Below are 16,523 nucleotides of genomic sequence, written 5' to 3'. Positions count from 1 at the left end.
AATATACTTTCGATAAAAAAAGTGTTTTCAAAACAGTAAAAATTTAAAAGACAACCTAGCTAATCTTCACCTTTAGTTCTTTCAAGTACTTTACAAAATTCCCAAATAAAATACCATGTAGTAAATAGGTGTCAACAATTAAAAGGTCTTTAAATCCAATCAAAAGCCAAGAAAGCCAAAATATGGTCCAATATTTATACTTTACTTATTAGAAAAATCCTAAAAAAACATACAACCAGTGATCATTAAAATTTAAAACAAAACCAACTGGCACTGCTCATTATACTCTTTCTTTTACCGTCACTCTATATGTAAAATACTAAAATCTCAATAAGTGATTTATAACTTATACCACCAACATGAACTTAATTAATAAAACTAGTTAATTAATTATACCGAATAATTAATATTTAATTAATAAAACTCTAGAATTTTAGGGTAATACCACTCCTATTACTTTCTTCACATTCTTCCCTTAACACCAATGCCTTTGTTTCACCACCACTCTCCGCCTTCCAGCTGCCACCACTATCCGACTTCCCGTCCTCAATACTCTCGGACGGGTTGCCTCCAGTGGCTGGGGTGGCCCCACCCTGGCCGCTGGACTCTTGCAAGCTTTGTGTGGGTTGGGAAGATTGCTTGTACATGTGATTAATATTATTATGGTGGCCGAATTGGTGGTGATGATGTGGTTGCGGTGGTGGTGGTGGCAGGACCTGGCTAGAGTAGAATTCTTGTGGTGTACAATAATGTGGGTTGGTGTGGGTGGCATTGGTGTAAAGGGTTTGTGCTCCGGCTGCTGAGGCGTATTCTGGTGGGACCCATATGCCGCCAAGAACCACCAGTTGCGGCGCAGTGTTGCCGGCGTTTTGTGGGGTTGGACCTGGTCTTCTTGTATGAAGTCTATATTTCTGTAACATGATAAACGAAAATATAAATTAGTTAAGAAAATTTTATTAAAAAAAAAAATTAGTTAAAAGTTAAAACACAAAAAAATAATAATAATAAAAAAAATGAAGCTTCTGTAGTTCTGTTTTATTTGTACTTTGTACGTGCAACATTAATATAGTATCATTGTCTGTTTTGTACAACAACATGAGAATGTTGACTGAGCATACAAACACTTTATGCATGTAGGATAAGAAGGTACAAAGTAACATTAATTACTTTTCTAAATTAGCAATTGATTTAGGATTGCCCTAAATATTTTTAGATACTTAATTTTTTAAATTATTTCTTATAGTTCTAGAGATTTCGCTACTCATGTAATCGAACTCATGCAAGTTATATCAATTATTTTGGCATTCGCTCGGCACAAATTTTTGTTATTAACTCTAAGTTGTTCGTTTGACGGGGTAAGAACTGATTAGAAGTAAAAGAAAATTTTAAAAAGTTATTAATACTTAGCTTAATCTAAAGGTGATACTAATCCAACAAGCTTAACACTTCTCTATTTTTATTTCTTTTAATTTTTTTATTTTGCATTTTATTTTATGCATGTGTTTTGCAACAAGGGAGAGAGAAAAAACCTGTAAATGGCTTTTGACTTCATCATTGGTCAAACCATCAACTTTCATAAGCTCTCTGATTTGTTTAGGAGTTGCAACTGAAAAATTATGTTCCAAAATTATCAAACTATGATTTTTTAGTCATGACACATAATTATTAATTATCAAATATCATAAAACTTAGTGAAACTTATATATATTACCTTGAGAACCACCTAACATTTGAAGAGCATTGACAAATCTCCGGTGGAGGTCCGGTGACCAGCACCGCCTCGTCTTCCTAGGCGTTTGAGAGCTCGTGGGGGTTCCGGAAGCGACAGTGGCATTCGCGGTGGTTTGAATATTATCAGTAACTTCACTAGTATCACCTTTGAGAAAACTCTTGTTTTCTTCATGATCAACATCTTTCTCACCGGAAGAAAGTGCTAATTCCGGCAACACCAACGCCGAGTTCGATGAGTTTTTGTCTTTAGAAAATGGGATAAAAGCTCCATTGTTTCTTGGTTTAGTGTTGAAGTTAATATCAGTTTCATTCGGTGTTGTTTTCATGTGATCGGTGGCAACGGTGTTGGTGGTGGCGGTGGCTTGGCTCCACAATTGCGCAGTGGTCATCCAATTCGCCTTGTTGTCAATGCTCGAGTTCGGGTCCAATTCACCGTTGGGATTCTTCATAGGTATGAATTCTTCGAGAACCGGAGAATTTTGATTCGTGCGGTACGTTTGTAATTGTTGCCTTGATGTCTCCATGGCTTAGAGAGGTTAAAAGTTGAATTAAAATGAAGAAATGAAACTAATTAAAATGTTATACTTTCTAATCTAAAATAGAAAAAAATATATATGGAATGTTTTGAATTTGAAAGTGCATTAAGCGTGAATCTTGAATCATGTGTTACTTTTGAATGATCTTAAAATATGAAGAAAAGAAATTACATATGAAGGAAAGTTAATACATACACATAAAGCTAAAGACAAGGATCAATTGAAAAATCCCTTGCTATAATTAGCATAACTAATTTTTCAGGTTACAAATTGTCAAGACCTATTCAAGACCAACTGATTAACTCAAATCTAGACGAGATTAAACGAGCTTAACCTCGAAGCTAAAAGTGGAAACACATACAAGAACTATATGTGTGTTTGATAGTTGATATGCATGAAAGATATATTAGCATTTATAAGAATTAAATGAATATAAAGATGATACCATTGGCCGGTGAGGTTATTAGCTCAATATTAGGGTACTATTTTTCAAGATAACTTAAAGTTGATGAATTATAAATAGGGGTGCATACTAGTTGAGCCAATCGTAAACAATTCTGATCCACTCGTTAAAAGCTCGAATTGAGTTTTGATCTCGAGACTAAATTGGAGCTCATTTAATAAACGAACTTAGCTTAAAGAGACGTACAAATATATATTGTGCGAAATTTAGTATGAAATGAAGATAAATACGGTACCATTGGTGAGAAGTTGCTTGCAAAGTGGAAGTTCACGTTTGAATGCATCAATCTTGAGTCTTTCTTCTTCAAGACGAGACAAGAACTCTTCAAGCTTTCGGGATTGATCATGTTCGTTTGTACCGACTTGTTCACCGATTGTTTTCAAGAGGATGTGTGGTTTGCATTCAAGAGTTAGTTCCGAAGCCGATGCCATCATGTTAAGTTAATTTGTGTATATAAAATGAATCTTTATGTGTGGATCAAGAGCATGCCAGTAGTACTACTAGCATATGCACAACACCCTAATATTAAAGAGAGGAATTGAATAGTTTGTGTATATGCTGGAACAAAGATGAACAAGAAAGGGTGTTATATGCCCTAGTTTTATATTTCTCTCTTTATTTTTCTAGGGTTTGAAACACTCAAGGAGAGAGAGAGAGAGAGAGAGAGAGAGTTAGTTGAGGGAGGTGTAGTTTGTGAATACAAGGAGGATCAAGAGGGGGATAGTATTCTTTTAAGGGTGAGGTCTAGAGAGAATAAAGTTGTAATTTGGAGAGAGAGATAGAGAGATGTGAGAGAGGTAAATGGAGAGAGAGAGAGAGAGAGAGATGGTAACTTCTTGCAAAGAACAAAGGCAAAAAAATGAAAGCTTTGTGTGGGAATATGAGAGGAGAAGGAAAGATAAGGAATCAAGGGTTGTTTCTCCATGTGGGGTCTTAGTGTGTGAAGGGTTATGTATTCCCTCCATGCTTTAATCAATAGGATCTGATTTGTTCATTATCAAAAGTCATTTATACTTAAAAAAAAAATCCATTTTACATATCAAATTCATGGTGCCAATGGTAACTTTAGTAATATTTTCTAATGAATAGATCTATACACAATATACCAAGAAAAATTTAGATCCATGTTTCCAATATCTAACATATAACTAATTTGATAAACTAATGTTTGTAAAACTAAACCTAAAACTATCATATAAGTTTTCAAGCTTTTGATGCCAACTTTTCAAAGAGACGGAGGAGAGCGAGATTTGTTAAATAAATCTCTCCCACATAAATTTAGGGCATGAGAGATATACCTTTGTTAATTACACCAAAATTTGTAACATAAAGTTAACTATAATTATACTGCATCTTAAACCAAGGTTAAATCTTTTAAAGCTTTGCTCTCCTTTTGGTCATATCAAAGGGAATAGAGATGCGACGATTCCTTGTAGTAGGGCTGAGCACGGTTCGGTTCGTTTCGGTTATTAGGCGAAACCCAAACCGAAACCGAAGTAATCAGTTATTTGAATATACAAAACGTTCGGGTTTTGGTTTTCTGGTTAATTTCGGTTTCGGTTCGGTTATTTTTGTTTTTTTTTTCAATTATGTATTGACATTGCAAAAAAAAAAATCAAGAAATGAAAATGCATATTTTAAGTTTGTATAGAACGTGTTAAAGTAACAAAGTCCATATATATATTGAATTCAAAAAACAAAAACAGACACGTGTTATACGTGGAACTATACAAATACAAAGTTGCTTAATAGAGTTTAAAAATTAAAAAGCATTAAAAGTTTAGTCCCGATCTTCATTCATCATCTTATTTATTTATTTTAAAGGTTTAGTCCATTCCTTGTCATTTTGATAATCTTTATCATCAATCGGTTTGGTTCGGTTTTTTCGGTTTTTTAATAATTGATAACCGAATCAAAACTGAAATTTTGGTTTGCCAAAAAAACAAAAAATTAACCGTCGGTTAATGCTTCGGTTTGGTTTTTTCGGTGCGGTTTTTTTCAGTTAATTCGATTTCGATTCGGTTTTCTGCACACCCCTACTTTGTAGCGATAAGAACGAATGTATAAGCGAAACATGATCAAACATTACATTATAATTATAAATCTTTTGTTCACGTTTAAGTTTTTGGGGTTCTATTCTATTCGTGAAGATATAGTTACAAGTCTAATAAGATGGAAGTTAGAGATACCTCTTCTAGCTAAAAAGGGAATTTTGTAAAGTAAAAGAGTTTTAAGTTTAGGTTTGACGCTGTGAACAGTTAGAGTGTGTGTTACTGTCAAAATGCAATAAAGAAAAAAGAAAATTATTAGTATTAGTTCAATCAAATGTTAAAAGATGATTCTTCTTCCTTTATTATGCACGTTTTTACATTCCTCATCTCCTCATGCTATGCCCCTTAACAACATGAATTTTATTTTTGTTACAAAAGTTTACACATTTCCTTAATAACCTTTCCAATAATCTTTTCTTTATGTAGATAAACAATATATATGTATGTATGTATTTCAAAATGAACAGAGTTGAGATACAACTTTATAATCATGTTATGATTGAGCTTATATTGGGTTATCAAAATGAACAGAGTTGAGATACAACTTTATAATCAGAGTTGAGATACAACAGAGTTGAGATACAACTTTATATTTTTACAAACTAAAAATATAAAGGATTCTTACGAGTATACCAAAGAAAAACAATATATGTATGTATGTATGTAGGTATTTCAAAATGAACGGAGTTGGGATACAACTTTATAATCATGTATATGATTGAGCTTATATTGGGTTATCTTTAACAAACTAAAGATATAACGGATTCTTACGAGTATACCCAATACCCAATCGTAAATGAGTAATCGACATCAGACGTATATTGGACTAAGTATAAGACATTCTTTACAATTAAGTATGATTGTAATTACTAATACTCGTCTCTTTGACATCTTTTGCAAAAATGTTTTTAGAAAAGGTAAATTGAAAATTAATAATCTCATATTTTATGTATTGGTTGATAATAATATTCTCAGCTTTAAAAATCTCTGTCAATACTCAAGCCTTTAGACTATTTTTCTCTTAATAGAGCTCTGTTAAAAAACACTTAACGACACACTTAACGTCGTTAAGTGTTTTTCCAAATTTAAATCAATGCTCTAGGGCTTTTAATCAGAAGAAAGATGCTAGTCGACTGACTTATCTCGTAACGGTGATTTAAATATCTTGATTTTTGTTAATAGAAATTCAAACACCCAAAATTGAAAAATTGTTTCATTATTTGGATTACCGTTTCGAGATAAGTTTTATATCAGTTAATTCGTATCCTTCTTCCGATCAAAATCCCTAAAACTTTGGTTTAAAATTCAGAAAAAACTTAACGATATTAAGTGTTTTTTAACGGAGGTCCATTGAGAGAAAAATAATCGAAGTGTTGGACCGTTGACAGAGATTTTTAAAGATGAAATTATTATCGGTCAATACATAAAAGGTGAGATTATTTATTTTTAATTTACTTTTAGAAAATAGTTTTCACATTATCAAAAAGTCAAAATCATTTAAGTTTTTCAATTTGTCTGGTATATAGTTTTTTTTCCCTTTTTATTATAGCCGACTTTAATAAAACGAGATCTCACCTAGTTAGAAAATCCAAACAAGGAGAAAAAGCAAAAATTCAATTACACATTTAAGTAACCGGTTTAGCTACCATACCCAAATTTATATAATAATAATAATCTCAGGGGTCGGTAGGCTTCATGGGTGATACACCATGCTTCTTTTTTTGTACTTTCATCTATCTCCATATACATCTTGCTCTCCAGCTAGAAACATGTTTCCACCACTTTGTTTCACCACCTCTCGCCGCCCCTATCATGTTGCTCATTTACCATTGTCTATTTTCATCTGTCTATGACTCCTACTTCGACTGTTTGTAGCTTCGATTGATTGTTATCAGCCTTTGATTTTGGAACCCTAGACGACGATGGTTGTCTAAGGAGGTGGTGGAGGTCAGTGGCGGATTAATTTTTTTTTTAATTTTACAGTGGGTTCACTGTTTTTAGATGCTCTAATTTTATAGAATTTGACATTAAAAGTTTTGGGTCGATTCGACCGTTCAGGTTGTCTGGTAAGGTTTATCACATAATAAAAGTACGATACAATAATAAAAAAAACACATTGTTATTAGAAATTAAAAATACTCACAAACAAGGCTCGTGTTTTTAGGGATGACAATGGGTTGAGTTCGGGACGAGTTTAGGTATTTCCAACCTCATACCCTATTACTAAAATCTATCCCATACCTTACGCAAAACTCAGCACGTATTTGTCTGGTATACAAGCGGGTTCCGGATTTCCCCATTAGTTTATTAAATATTTCATTGTTCATGCCCGACCGAAAACCCATAAGATATCTTTCAAGTTTTGACAAATTATAACTAGTTTGTTTTTTAGTAGACTATTTGAAAAAGCGTAGATCGACTTACTGGTATACGATCAACGTTCCTCGGGTATGAGTGTGTTATATCATCGATGATTCTCCGGAATATGAGTTCTTCCACCTACAAAATGAACAGCACCGTGAACTTACCCCTCAGAAAGGGACAGATGGGTCCTCTTTGGGGTAACCCTCCGGTGTGAGAATAAGATTTTGTAGGAGAAGATAATAAGAATGTAAAAGTGAGTAAGGGCTCAGAATATATTTTCTTGCTTACCTTCCACTGTGGAGGTGGTGTGGTATTTATAGTATTAGGGTTTCCAATGATTGGGCTCGGACCCAATTAGGGCCTTTTTGGCCTCCTCCTACTGCTTCGCGCCACGTGTCCTTAGGACACCTGGTGCTTTTTCATTGATTATTCTCTGACCAAGGTATTTCACCTGACCCATGTGCAATCACGTGGTAGCACATGGGCTTTGCTGAGTTGTCCACCCTTCATTGGCAGCTGTCAACATCAGCATATTCTTTATTCCTTAAAAGATACCTTCTGGAAGGTTGTCTGATGAGCACAATCATGGTTGTCCTTATCCTGATTTGGATAAGGACATGGTTGATTGTGTATGTGTGATATGCGCCTATCCTGGGGATGCGCGAGGTCTTCTCTTTATTCTCACGCGCAGATGTTTCATGCGCAGATGTGATATGCGTGAGCATGTGATATGCGTGAGCATATGTGATATGCGCCACGCGCAGATGCGCCACGCGCAGATGTGATATGCGTGAGCATATGTGATGCGTGAGCATATGTGATATGCGTGAGCATATGTGATGCGTGAGCATATGTGATATGCGCCACGCGCATAGGTTTTGGCTTTGTGTCTTCATGACATCCTGATTTCAAGCCTCTTGTCTATATCTTGTGGGTTGACCCGCCCCGCTCTATGTTAAGGCGGGTGCATACCTCTTCAAGCCCCCCCAGTCTAATGTGTGTCTTGTCTCGCGCGAGCGAGGTAAGATATATATTAGACTTAATAGTTTGCTCTTTTAATAGGGTTTGTCGTTTCTTTTTCATTTCTCATATGTGCGTTGCGCGAAATTCTATCCCTTTGGTTAAAACGACACGTCAATACACGTGGTTGGTTGGTGCTGACATGCATCAGAGGTGGAGGCGTCGTGTGTCAGACCTTTCATGTGCTCGAGGTGCTACAGTTGCCTTTCACGTCTCCTCATACAGTGTCAGGAACACGTGTCGCGCTTATGTTGGCCTACGCTTGCGAGTGGGGGCGCGTGAGCATAGATCTGATTATTACTTTTTTTTCTCTCTCTCTCTCCTGGGCCTATAAAACCAAACCTTTTGAGTGGTTTTTCCTTCATCTTCATTGTTATTTTCAGAGCTCTTTCTCTTTTGCTTCCAGATTTCCGTGCTTAAAGTAACCATACTATTTGATTCACAATTGTATATCTGATAACCCAGACACCACAATTTTCCCCAGCAAACGCCGTGTAAAATCGTTAGTTATGTCCACTTTGAAGAAGACCGGCAAGGGTAAACGGGCTACCGAGGCCTCGTCGGAGGAGGTGGGGAAGAACAAAACAGTGAAGAGATGGGATGAGATTCCCTGCAAATTGAAACAGTCTGACTTCGATAATCTCGTCGCCTCTCAGGGTTTTCTCCCTGAGTACAGCTGTCTGCTCCCGGCGACCGGGCAAACGGCGGCAGATCCGCCCGCCGGCTATATCTCTTTATACTCTCACTTTTTCACTCACTGTAACCTTCGTCTTCTGATGACAAGGTTTATGGGTGCGCTCCTTCAGTTTTATGGGATTCACATATCCCAAGTCCATCCTTGTGGACTAGTGCGCATGACTCATTTTGAGTTCATCTGCAAAGCTCAGCGCGAGGAGCCCACCCCTCGGCGCTTTCAATATTTTTACAAGCCAAAAATCCAAGATTCTTGGTTCTCATTCATACCGCGCAGTCAGAAGGTTAAGTGCTGCACTGTTTCCTTCAAAAGCCTTCATGACTGGGCTGAAAATTTTTTTTATATTAAGGCTGGTGTGATTCCCATCCGCATGACCATGCACTCGATCACTTCTGCACCCGCGGATGAGAATGTTCTTAAGAACCCAACGGGCGCATGGGTTAACAAGTTATCTGCTGAACATTCCCCCCGCCAAGAATATTTGCGAGGAGGCGCTGGTGGGGGTTGGTATGAGCAAGAGGTGGACCGACAGCGCGACTGAGCCTGTCGTCCATGTTGATGGCTTAGGTGAGTTATTAGCTCATTGCATTATTTCTGCGCGAATATAATTCGTTTTGCTGATATCATTTGTCTTGTTTTATGCAGTAAGCGGAATACGTCCACGCCGCCTATGACGAGCATATGGAGGGCGGCTCTGTTGCGCTGAGCGCTGGGGAAGTTGCTTTCCCCGATCGCTTCGATGATATGTTCATCCCTGTCGATTTAGAATTTTGCTTTGACAGCGATGCGCCTTGTAAGCCTTTGTATTTGTGCTTAGGCCCTTAGAATACCAAATTTGGTTAACATTTCTGTTGCACGTATTGTAGATGCGCTCGAGAATTATGAGTTGGAGCTTGCGGAAGAGGAGGTGGAGGAGGAAGAAGCTGAGGCGCCACAACTCAAGTGCAAAGCTAAAGGCAAAACTGGCGCAGGGGCCAGTAAAAAACAGAAGAAAAATGATGCCCCTGTTGCCCAGAATCTTCCTCCTACCCAAGCGAAGGGACTTGAGAAAACGAAGGGATTTACCTCCAAGTTTTCCTCGTCTTCTTTGCCTCGAGGTGTGGGCCGTCCTCCCGTCCACACGAGGTATGGTGCTGCCACCACATCTCTTCGCGCGGCGGACAAGGGAAGCGGCGCTGCGCCTGCTGTTTCATCTTCTCCAACAGGTATACTTTGCTTATATTTTGTGGTTTTATGAGCGTGATTCTGATAGAGTTATTAATGAAGCTTTGTTCACTCAAATGTTTGTAGAGCCGGCAACTTTGGTGGCTCAACCTCAGGCGCAGCAAGGTACCGAGGCTGCGCCGAAGGTTGCTTTGAAGTCCCCTGTTTTACCCTCGAAAAAGGGGAAAATGGACTTCATGGCGATGCTCAATTCGCGGACGGCGGTGCGCCAAGGTATTTATTGTGCTTTGATTTTCTGATTTTTTCCTTTAGATCAAGTCATGAATCATTTCTCCTTGTTGGTTTTTTCATAGGAATTATAGCTGGCACACAAGCTGCTGGTGGCACTGCTGGCGCCGGCGCCGTTAGTTCTGCTCCTGCTCCAACAAGCACTGAATCTACTCTCATTGGGATTACTAAGGAGCAGGAGACTATTTTACGCGCTGATCTAACGGCGTCAAGACCTCCCTCACCTCCTCCTGCGCGCAGCCCCCCTCGCGAGACCATTTTTGATTTTTCTAAGTCGCGGGAGAAGAGACCTGTTATGGAGGATGATGAGGAGGTCAATTTTGAAGATTCTGATGGTGGCCATGTAAGCCCTATAGCGCCAGCCCTCTTCTCGTGGGGCAGGCAGGAGCCCATCAGCTGGCGTTAACCTTTCTGCCGGTTCTCCGCAGGTATAAGTTTATTTTGCTCCGCTGTGCAGATTTCCAAATTAGTGTTTAGATAACTAGAACCTTTCTTTTGCGTTGCTTTGTGTTTGCAGGAAGCCGATCACATATACCGCCCGAGCTGGAATATCACTGAAGATAGCTCATTTCAATCCATGGGCGTATGTGAAGACTTCTGGGCTCACTCTGTCCCTCCGGCTGAAAGGAGGTTTCAAGAGGACCGCGCTCGCGTGGACTTGCTGAATGACCACCTTTTTGCTGGGTCTGCGTTCTTTGCTGCCTCCCAAGAGCTTCGCAATGAGTATATAAAAGTGCGTGATGCCCTTATGGAGGCCAAGCAAGAAGCTAAGGTTTCTGCTTGGAATCTTTCTGATGCCCGAGAGAGGGTTGAGAAACTCCAAGCAGAACTTAATGAGAACCGGGCAAGTGCCAACGCTGCCTTTGTGAAGCGCGGGCATGAGCTGCAGGCCGCGCGGGAGAAACTGCAAGCGGCAGAAGCGGATGCCGCCAAGTACGCGCGCCGGGCGCGTGACCTGGAGTTGGAGGCAGAGACGCGTGACCAAACTCTTGCGCAGGCTAACACTGACAAATCTTTATTAGAGAGTGAGGTTGCGCGCCTGAAGAAAGAGCTCGATGCTGCGCGAGCGGAAAAGAATGAAGCCTTGGCGGCAGCAGCGTCTGACAAAGAAGAGCTAAAACAAGCCAAGGAAACTGTTGAGTTGTTAAACTCTCAGATTCCTGCTCTTGAGACGTCTGTTTCTTCCCTCGCGCAGGATCGTCAATGGCTAGTTTCACAGGGTGTGACTCGTTGCGCTTATGCGATGAAATACTCAGACGAGTTTCAGACCCTTGTGATGGATTGCAATGCGGCATCGCGCTTGGTGGGTCGAGCTGAAGGGTTTAAGGATGGCTATGAATATGGCATGCTGAAGAAGAATCCATCCGACTACCCTTATCAGCTCGACGTTGTCTGCGCTGACATGGCCGAGGTGGGGGAGAAGTACTTGAATACTCCAATTCCCATCCTTGAGCAGGTATTTTAACCTTAATGAGTTTACTTGACTTATTTTTATGATCTTTTGTACTCATACTTTTCCTTGTGACTTGCAGATAGCCTCGCTTGCTGACCGGCCCCGATCTTGGCGCGCTAAAGAAATTACTTGATGAATGTGAAGGGACTGGTGGCAGCGATGATGGCGCGGGCAATGCTGCCTCTGCTAGCGGCTCTGGCGTGGCCAAAGGACCAACTCCTGACACTATCGTGATAGAAGACGACTCCATTCAAGACGAACAGCTTGATTATGGTAAGTTTGGAGATGACGAGGAGCGGGCTGCGCCAGATGCTGAGGGAGGAAGTAATGATGAGGAAAATGAAGAGGCTGATGTTGATATAGAGACTTGAAAAGCCCCTCTTGTTTTTTTTTGTGCTTGTAGTTTTTACCTCATCATTTGTAAATTTGTAAACTTCTATGCTTTGGAATGAAATTTTGTTTTTCTCTTATTCGCATCTTGCGCATTCCCAATTCATCTCTTTATATTGCATGCGTGTGCTTGTTGAATATAACGTATGCTTACACATTGAAACTTGAACAAGGTTGTAAGGAAATTATTTTTATTTAATCCTTAACAGTTGTCATATTTCAAGTTATTTTGCGATATTTTGAATATGCTGACACGTGCCTTGGCATTTCATTATTCCTCTTTTGCGCGACGTTATCGCGCATTTATTATAGGGAATTATGAATGAGTTTTTTAGCCTTTATGTGCCAGTATGTGTTACTCTGATATCCATTGTAATCCCATGCGCGGCCCCGACCTGAGACCTTAACAACTATGCTTTGGCATGTGCTTTGCCTTAGTTGTGCTTAGGTACTTTTATGGTCTAGCTGCGCAGCATGTAGGATGGATGTTGTGAGTAATTTGAGCTAAGGCTCATATTATTGGGCTAAGGCCCTGAGCTAAGGCTCATATTATTGGGCTAAGGCCCTGACGTTTTAGAGTTAAAACTCGTTAACGCGTTTGAGCTTGAAGCTCGCGCATGTATGTTTTACATCGTTTTATTTTTAATTTGATGTCAATACAATGTTGTCATATTGCTCAAAATTAATAAAGGGAAGTGTGAAACATGTATGCAAAAGGTGATAGAACACACATTAAGAGAAAATAGCGCGTATCAATATTCATAATGGCTTAAAAAGCCTTGATTACAAACTTGACAATTTTTACATGAAATATTTTCTAAGCTGTGCTGCGTTCCATGTGCGCGGGATCTTCTTTCCATTCAAATCTTTTAAAGCGTATGCGCCTTTTCCCAATTCTTCCGAGACTTGATAAGGTCCCTCCCAGTTAGGGGACATCTTTCCCGGGGGTATCGCGCGACTAGCTTCATTGTTTCGAAGGACAAAATCATTCTTCTTGAAGTGGCATTCTTTCACGCGCTGATTGTAATATTTTTCTAGTTTTTTCTTGTATTTGGCTTCACTGATGATAGCCGCCTCTCTGCGCCCTTCAAGTAAGTTGAGATCCAACCTCCTTTCGCGCTCGTTATCCGTCTTACTCATCATGAGCACTCTATAGGATGGGCATCCAATCTCTGCTGGAATCATAGCCTCCGTTCCATAGGTTAGGCTGAACGGGGATTCGCCATTGCTGGTTTTGCTTAATGTCCTGTGCGCCCACAGGACATTAGGTAGCTCCTCAACCCATGAATGGGATTCTCCCTCCAACCTTTTCTTAAGCCCGTTCAGCAAGCTTTGGTTCGCGCGTTCCACTTGGCCATTCCCTTGAGGGTGGTATACTGAAGTGAAGACCTGGTTGATGCGCAATTCTTTGAGCCAACTGGATATCTTCTTGTCAGTGAATTGTTTGCCATTGTCGTTCACAATTTCCATGGGCAGGCCAAAACGGCATATGATGTGGCTCCAAATAAATTGCTTCATTGCCTCGGCTGTGATTTTTGCCAGTGGCTTGGCTTCAACCCATTTTGTGAAATAGTCTACTGCCACTACCAAAAATTTTAACCGCCCTGGCGCCTGTGGTAAGGGACCCACAATATCGATTGCCCATTTGTGGAAAGGCCATACAGAGGTCACCGGAATCAAGTTGTTCTTTGGCCGCATGGTGTTTGGCGGATAGCTCTGACACGCTTTGCATTTTTGGATCTCTTTTAACGCGTCCAAGTACATGCCTGGCCAATAGTAACCTGCGTTCATTGCCTTGGCAACCACCATGCGCGGGCCAGCATGTATTTCACAGATTCCCTCGTGTATCTCTCTGATCACATAGCTTGCTTCCTCGGCGTCTAAGTATTTCATGAGCGGTCCAAGATAAGAGCGTCGATATAACGTACCATCAAGCAGTTCGTAGTTCTGCGACTTGTGTCTTATCTTCCTCGCCTGTGCGCGATCGTCTGGTACCTTTCCCTCCTTCAAGAATTCCATTATTGGAGTTATCCATGATGAAGGTGTTGTATGAATTACAAGGACAGACTTCGCTCCCACCGACGGGTTGCTCATTACTTCCACTCTGACATCTTTGCCGAAATGATCGAAGCTGGTTGATGCCATCTTGCTCAGCGCGTCGGCAGACTTGTTTTCACTGCGCGGAATATGTATGATTCTGAAGAAGTCAAATTGCTCGGTGAGTTTCTTCACCTGCTCTAAATACAGAGGCATGGTGCTCTCCTTGGCATCATAAAGGCCATTGACTTGTGCTGCTACTAGGTATGAATCTACATGAGCCTCTAGCTTTTTAACTCCGAACTTGTGCGCGATGCGCAAACCAGCCAGCAGGGCTTCATACTCAGCTTCATTGTTGGTGCTTTTGAAATCCAACCTGATTGCGTAAGTATACTCATGATTTTCTGGATCCACCAGCTTGAGGCCTGCGCCGGACCCTTCGTTGTTTGAAGCTCCATCAGTGAATAATCTCCAGATGTTTTCTTTATTATTGGATTGCGGAGGGTCTACTTCGCGCTGAGCCTCTTCGACTTTTCCTTCGGGGATTTCTGCGATAAAATCAGCTAAGACTTGTCCCTTGATTGCTAGACGAGGCTTGTAGGTGATCGTGTGCTCCCCTAATTCCAGCGCCCATTTTGTCAGCCTTCCTGAGAGCGCGGGACGTCGCAAGACTTGCTGGATGTTGTAATCAGTCAGGACTTCAATAGGATGACCATTGAAATATCTGTGAAGCTTGCGCGACGCATGTGTTAGTGATAAAACTAACTTTTCTATGATGGTGTAGCGCGTCTCAGGATCTGTCAGCACCCGACTTACATAATAGATTGGCGTTTGGATTCCCTTGCGATCCACCAACAATACTGCGCTGATGGCGCGCTCTCCTGCTGACAGGTACAACGTTAGAGTTTCGCCAGGTAGCGGAGCTGTGAGCGCAGGTAGATTTATCAGACATTCTTTTATCTCACTGAAAGCCTGCTCGGCCTCAGGCGTCCACTTTAATTGGCTTTTCTTTAAGCAATTTCTCAATGTGTTAACGAATGGGGTAGATTTGCTTGCATGGTTCGCTAGGAACCTGTTAATTGATACCAATCTACCATTCAACTTTTGAACTTCTTTCATGGTGGATGGTGAGGGCATGTCGAGGATAGCCTCCACCTTCTCTGGGTTCACCTTGAAACCATCCTTGGTGACCATTACGCCAAGAAATTTCCCTTCTTCCACGCCGAATGTGCATTTGCTCGGGTTGAGCTTCATGTTTACTTCCTTTAGGCGCCGAAGGGTTTCTTCGATGTCTTTGAGCATTTGTTTTTCCTCCCTGCTTTTAATCACCAAATCATCCACGTAGACTTCTAAGTTTCTTCCAATTTGCTCGTTGAAAACTGCATCCATGAGTCTTTGATAAGTGGCTCCTACATTCTTCAAATCAAAGGGCATTTTTGTGTAACAGAAAACACCCTTGTCAGTTCTGAAAGCAGTCTTGTCCTCATCTTGTGGTGCCATTTGAATTTGGTGATAGCCCTTATAGGCATCCAGGAAACATTTGAGCTTAAATGGCGCCATAGAGTCCACCTTCGCGTCAATGTTTGGGAGGGGGGTAACAATCTTTTGGACACGCTTTGTTGAGATCCTTGAAATCAATGCCCATTCTCCATGACCCATTGCTCTTCTTTACCATCACAGGATTGGCTACCCATGTTTGGTATCGTATTGGGCGGATGATGTTCGCGCGCAGTAGATCCTCTACTTGCTCATTCATGGCCTTTGCCTTTTCATCTCCCATGACTCTTTTCTTTTGAGCAATTGGCTCTACAGACTTGAATGTGTTGAGAGAGTGCTGCGCCAGGTCTTGCGGAACCCCAGTCATATCAGAGTGTTGCCATGCGAAGACTGACATATACGTTGTGAGCAATCTTTTCATTCTCACTCTTGTGTCATCTGATATCGTAGCTCCGATCGTGATTGTTTGTTCTGGAAATTTTGGGTTGAGAATCCATTCCACTGGCGCGTTGCTTGCCACTGGAAGCTTCATTCTCCCTTCTCGAGGTGTACTTGTTACTGCGCATAAATGATCTCGATATACAAATGTTACTCCTGTTGGTGTTGGGAACCCCAACGCGCCGTGCGCTGGTGACGGTATGGCGTTGAATTGGGCAATCGTTCCTCTACCCAAGATCATATTATGGCATGAAGTGGTGGGCAAGACCAAGAAATTGACAATTTCAGCTCGCTTGTGCTTTTCATTCCCCATAGTTAGTTCGAATTGTATCTGACCTAGGGGGTGAATGATTTCGTTTGAGACACCCGAGATTGGTGCATTCACAACTTCGAGCCT

The 16,523-nt window shown here is 40.7% G+C and overlaps 1 protein-coding gene across 1 annotated transcript; it reads right to left on the bottom strand.

Moving 5' to 3' along the window:
* Positions 1–404: 404 nt before the first annotated feature.
* On the bottom strand, positions 405–3,167 carry LOC143587163 (myb family transcription factor EFM-like). The gene is made up of 4 exons (XM_077068532.1): positions 2,966–3,167; positions 1,712–2,257; positions 1,530–1,606; positions 405–911 (listed from the first exon to the last, which is right to left on the bottom strand). Exons 1-4 carry the CDS (start codon positions 3,162–3,164, stop codon positions 426–428), a joined length of 1,308 nt encoding a protein of 435 aa, XP_076924647.1. The 5' UTR covers positions 3,165–3,167; the 3' UTR covers positions 405–425.
* Between the last annotated feature and the right edge of the window lie 13,356 nt (positions 3,168–16,523).

The sequence above is a fragment of the Bidens hawaiensis genome, unplaced genomic scaffold, assembly GCF_021521415.1.
Source record: "Bidens hawaiensis isolate Kalapana, Puna unplaced genomic scaffold, B.hawaiensis_p1.1 tig00035164_1, whole genome shotgun sequence".
NCBI lineage: Eukaryota > Viridiplantae > Streptophyta > Magnoliopsida > Asterales > Asteraceae > Bidens > Bidens hawaiensis.
The sequence above is the reverse complement of the archived record's forward strand: the minus strand, read 5'-3'. Positions and strand labels throughout refer to the sequence as shown.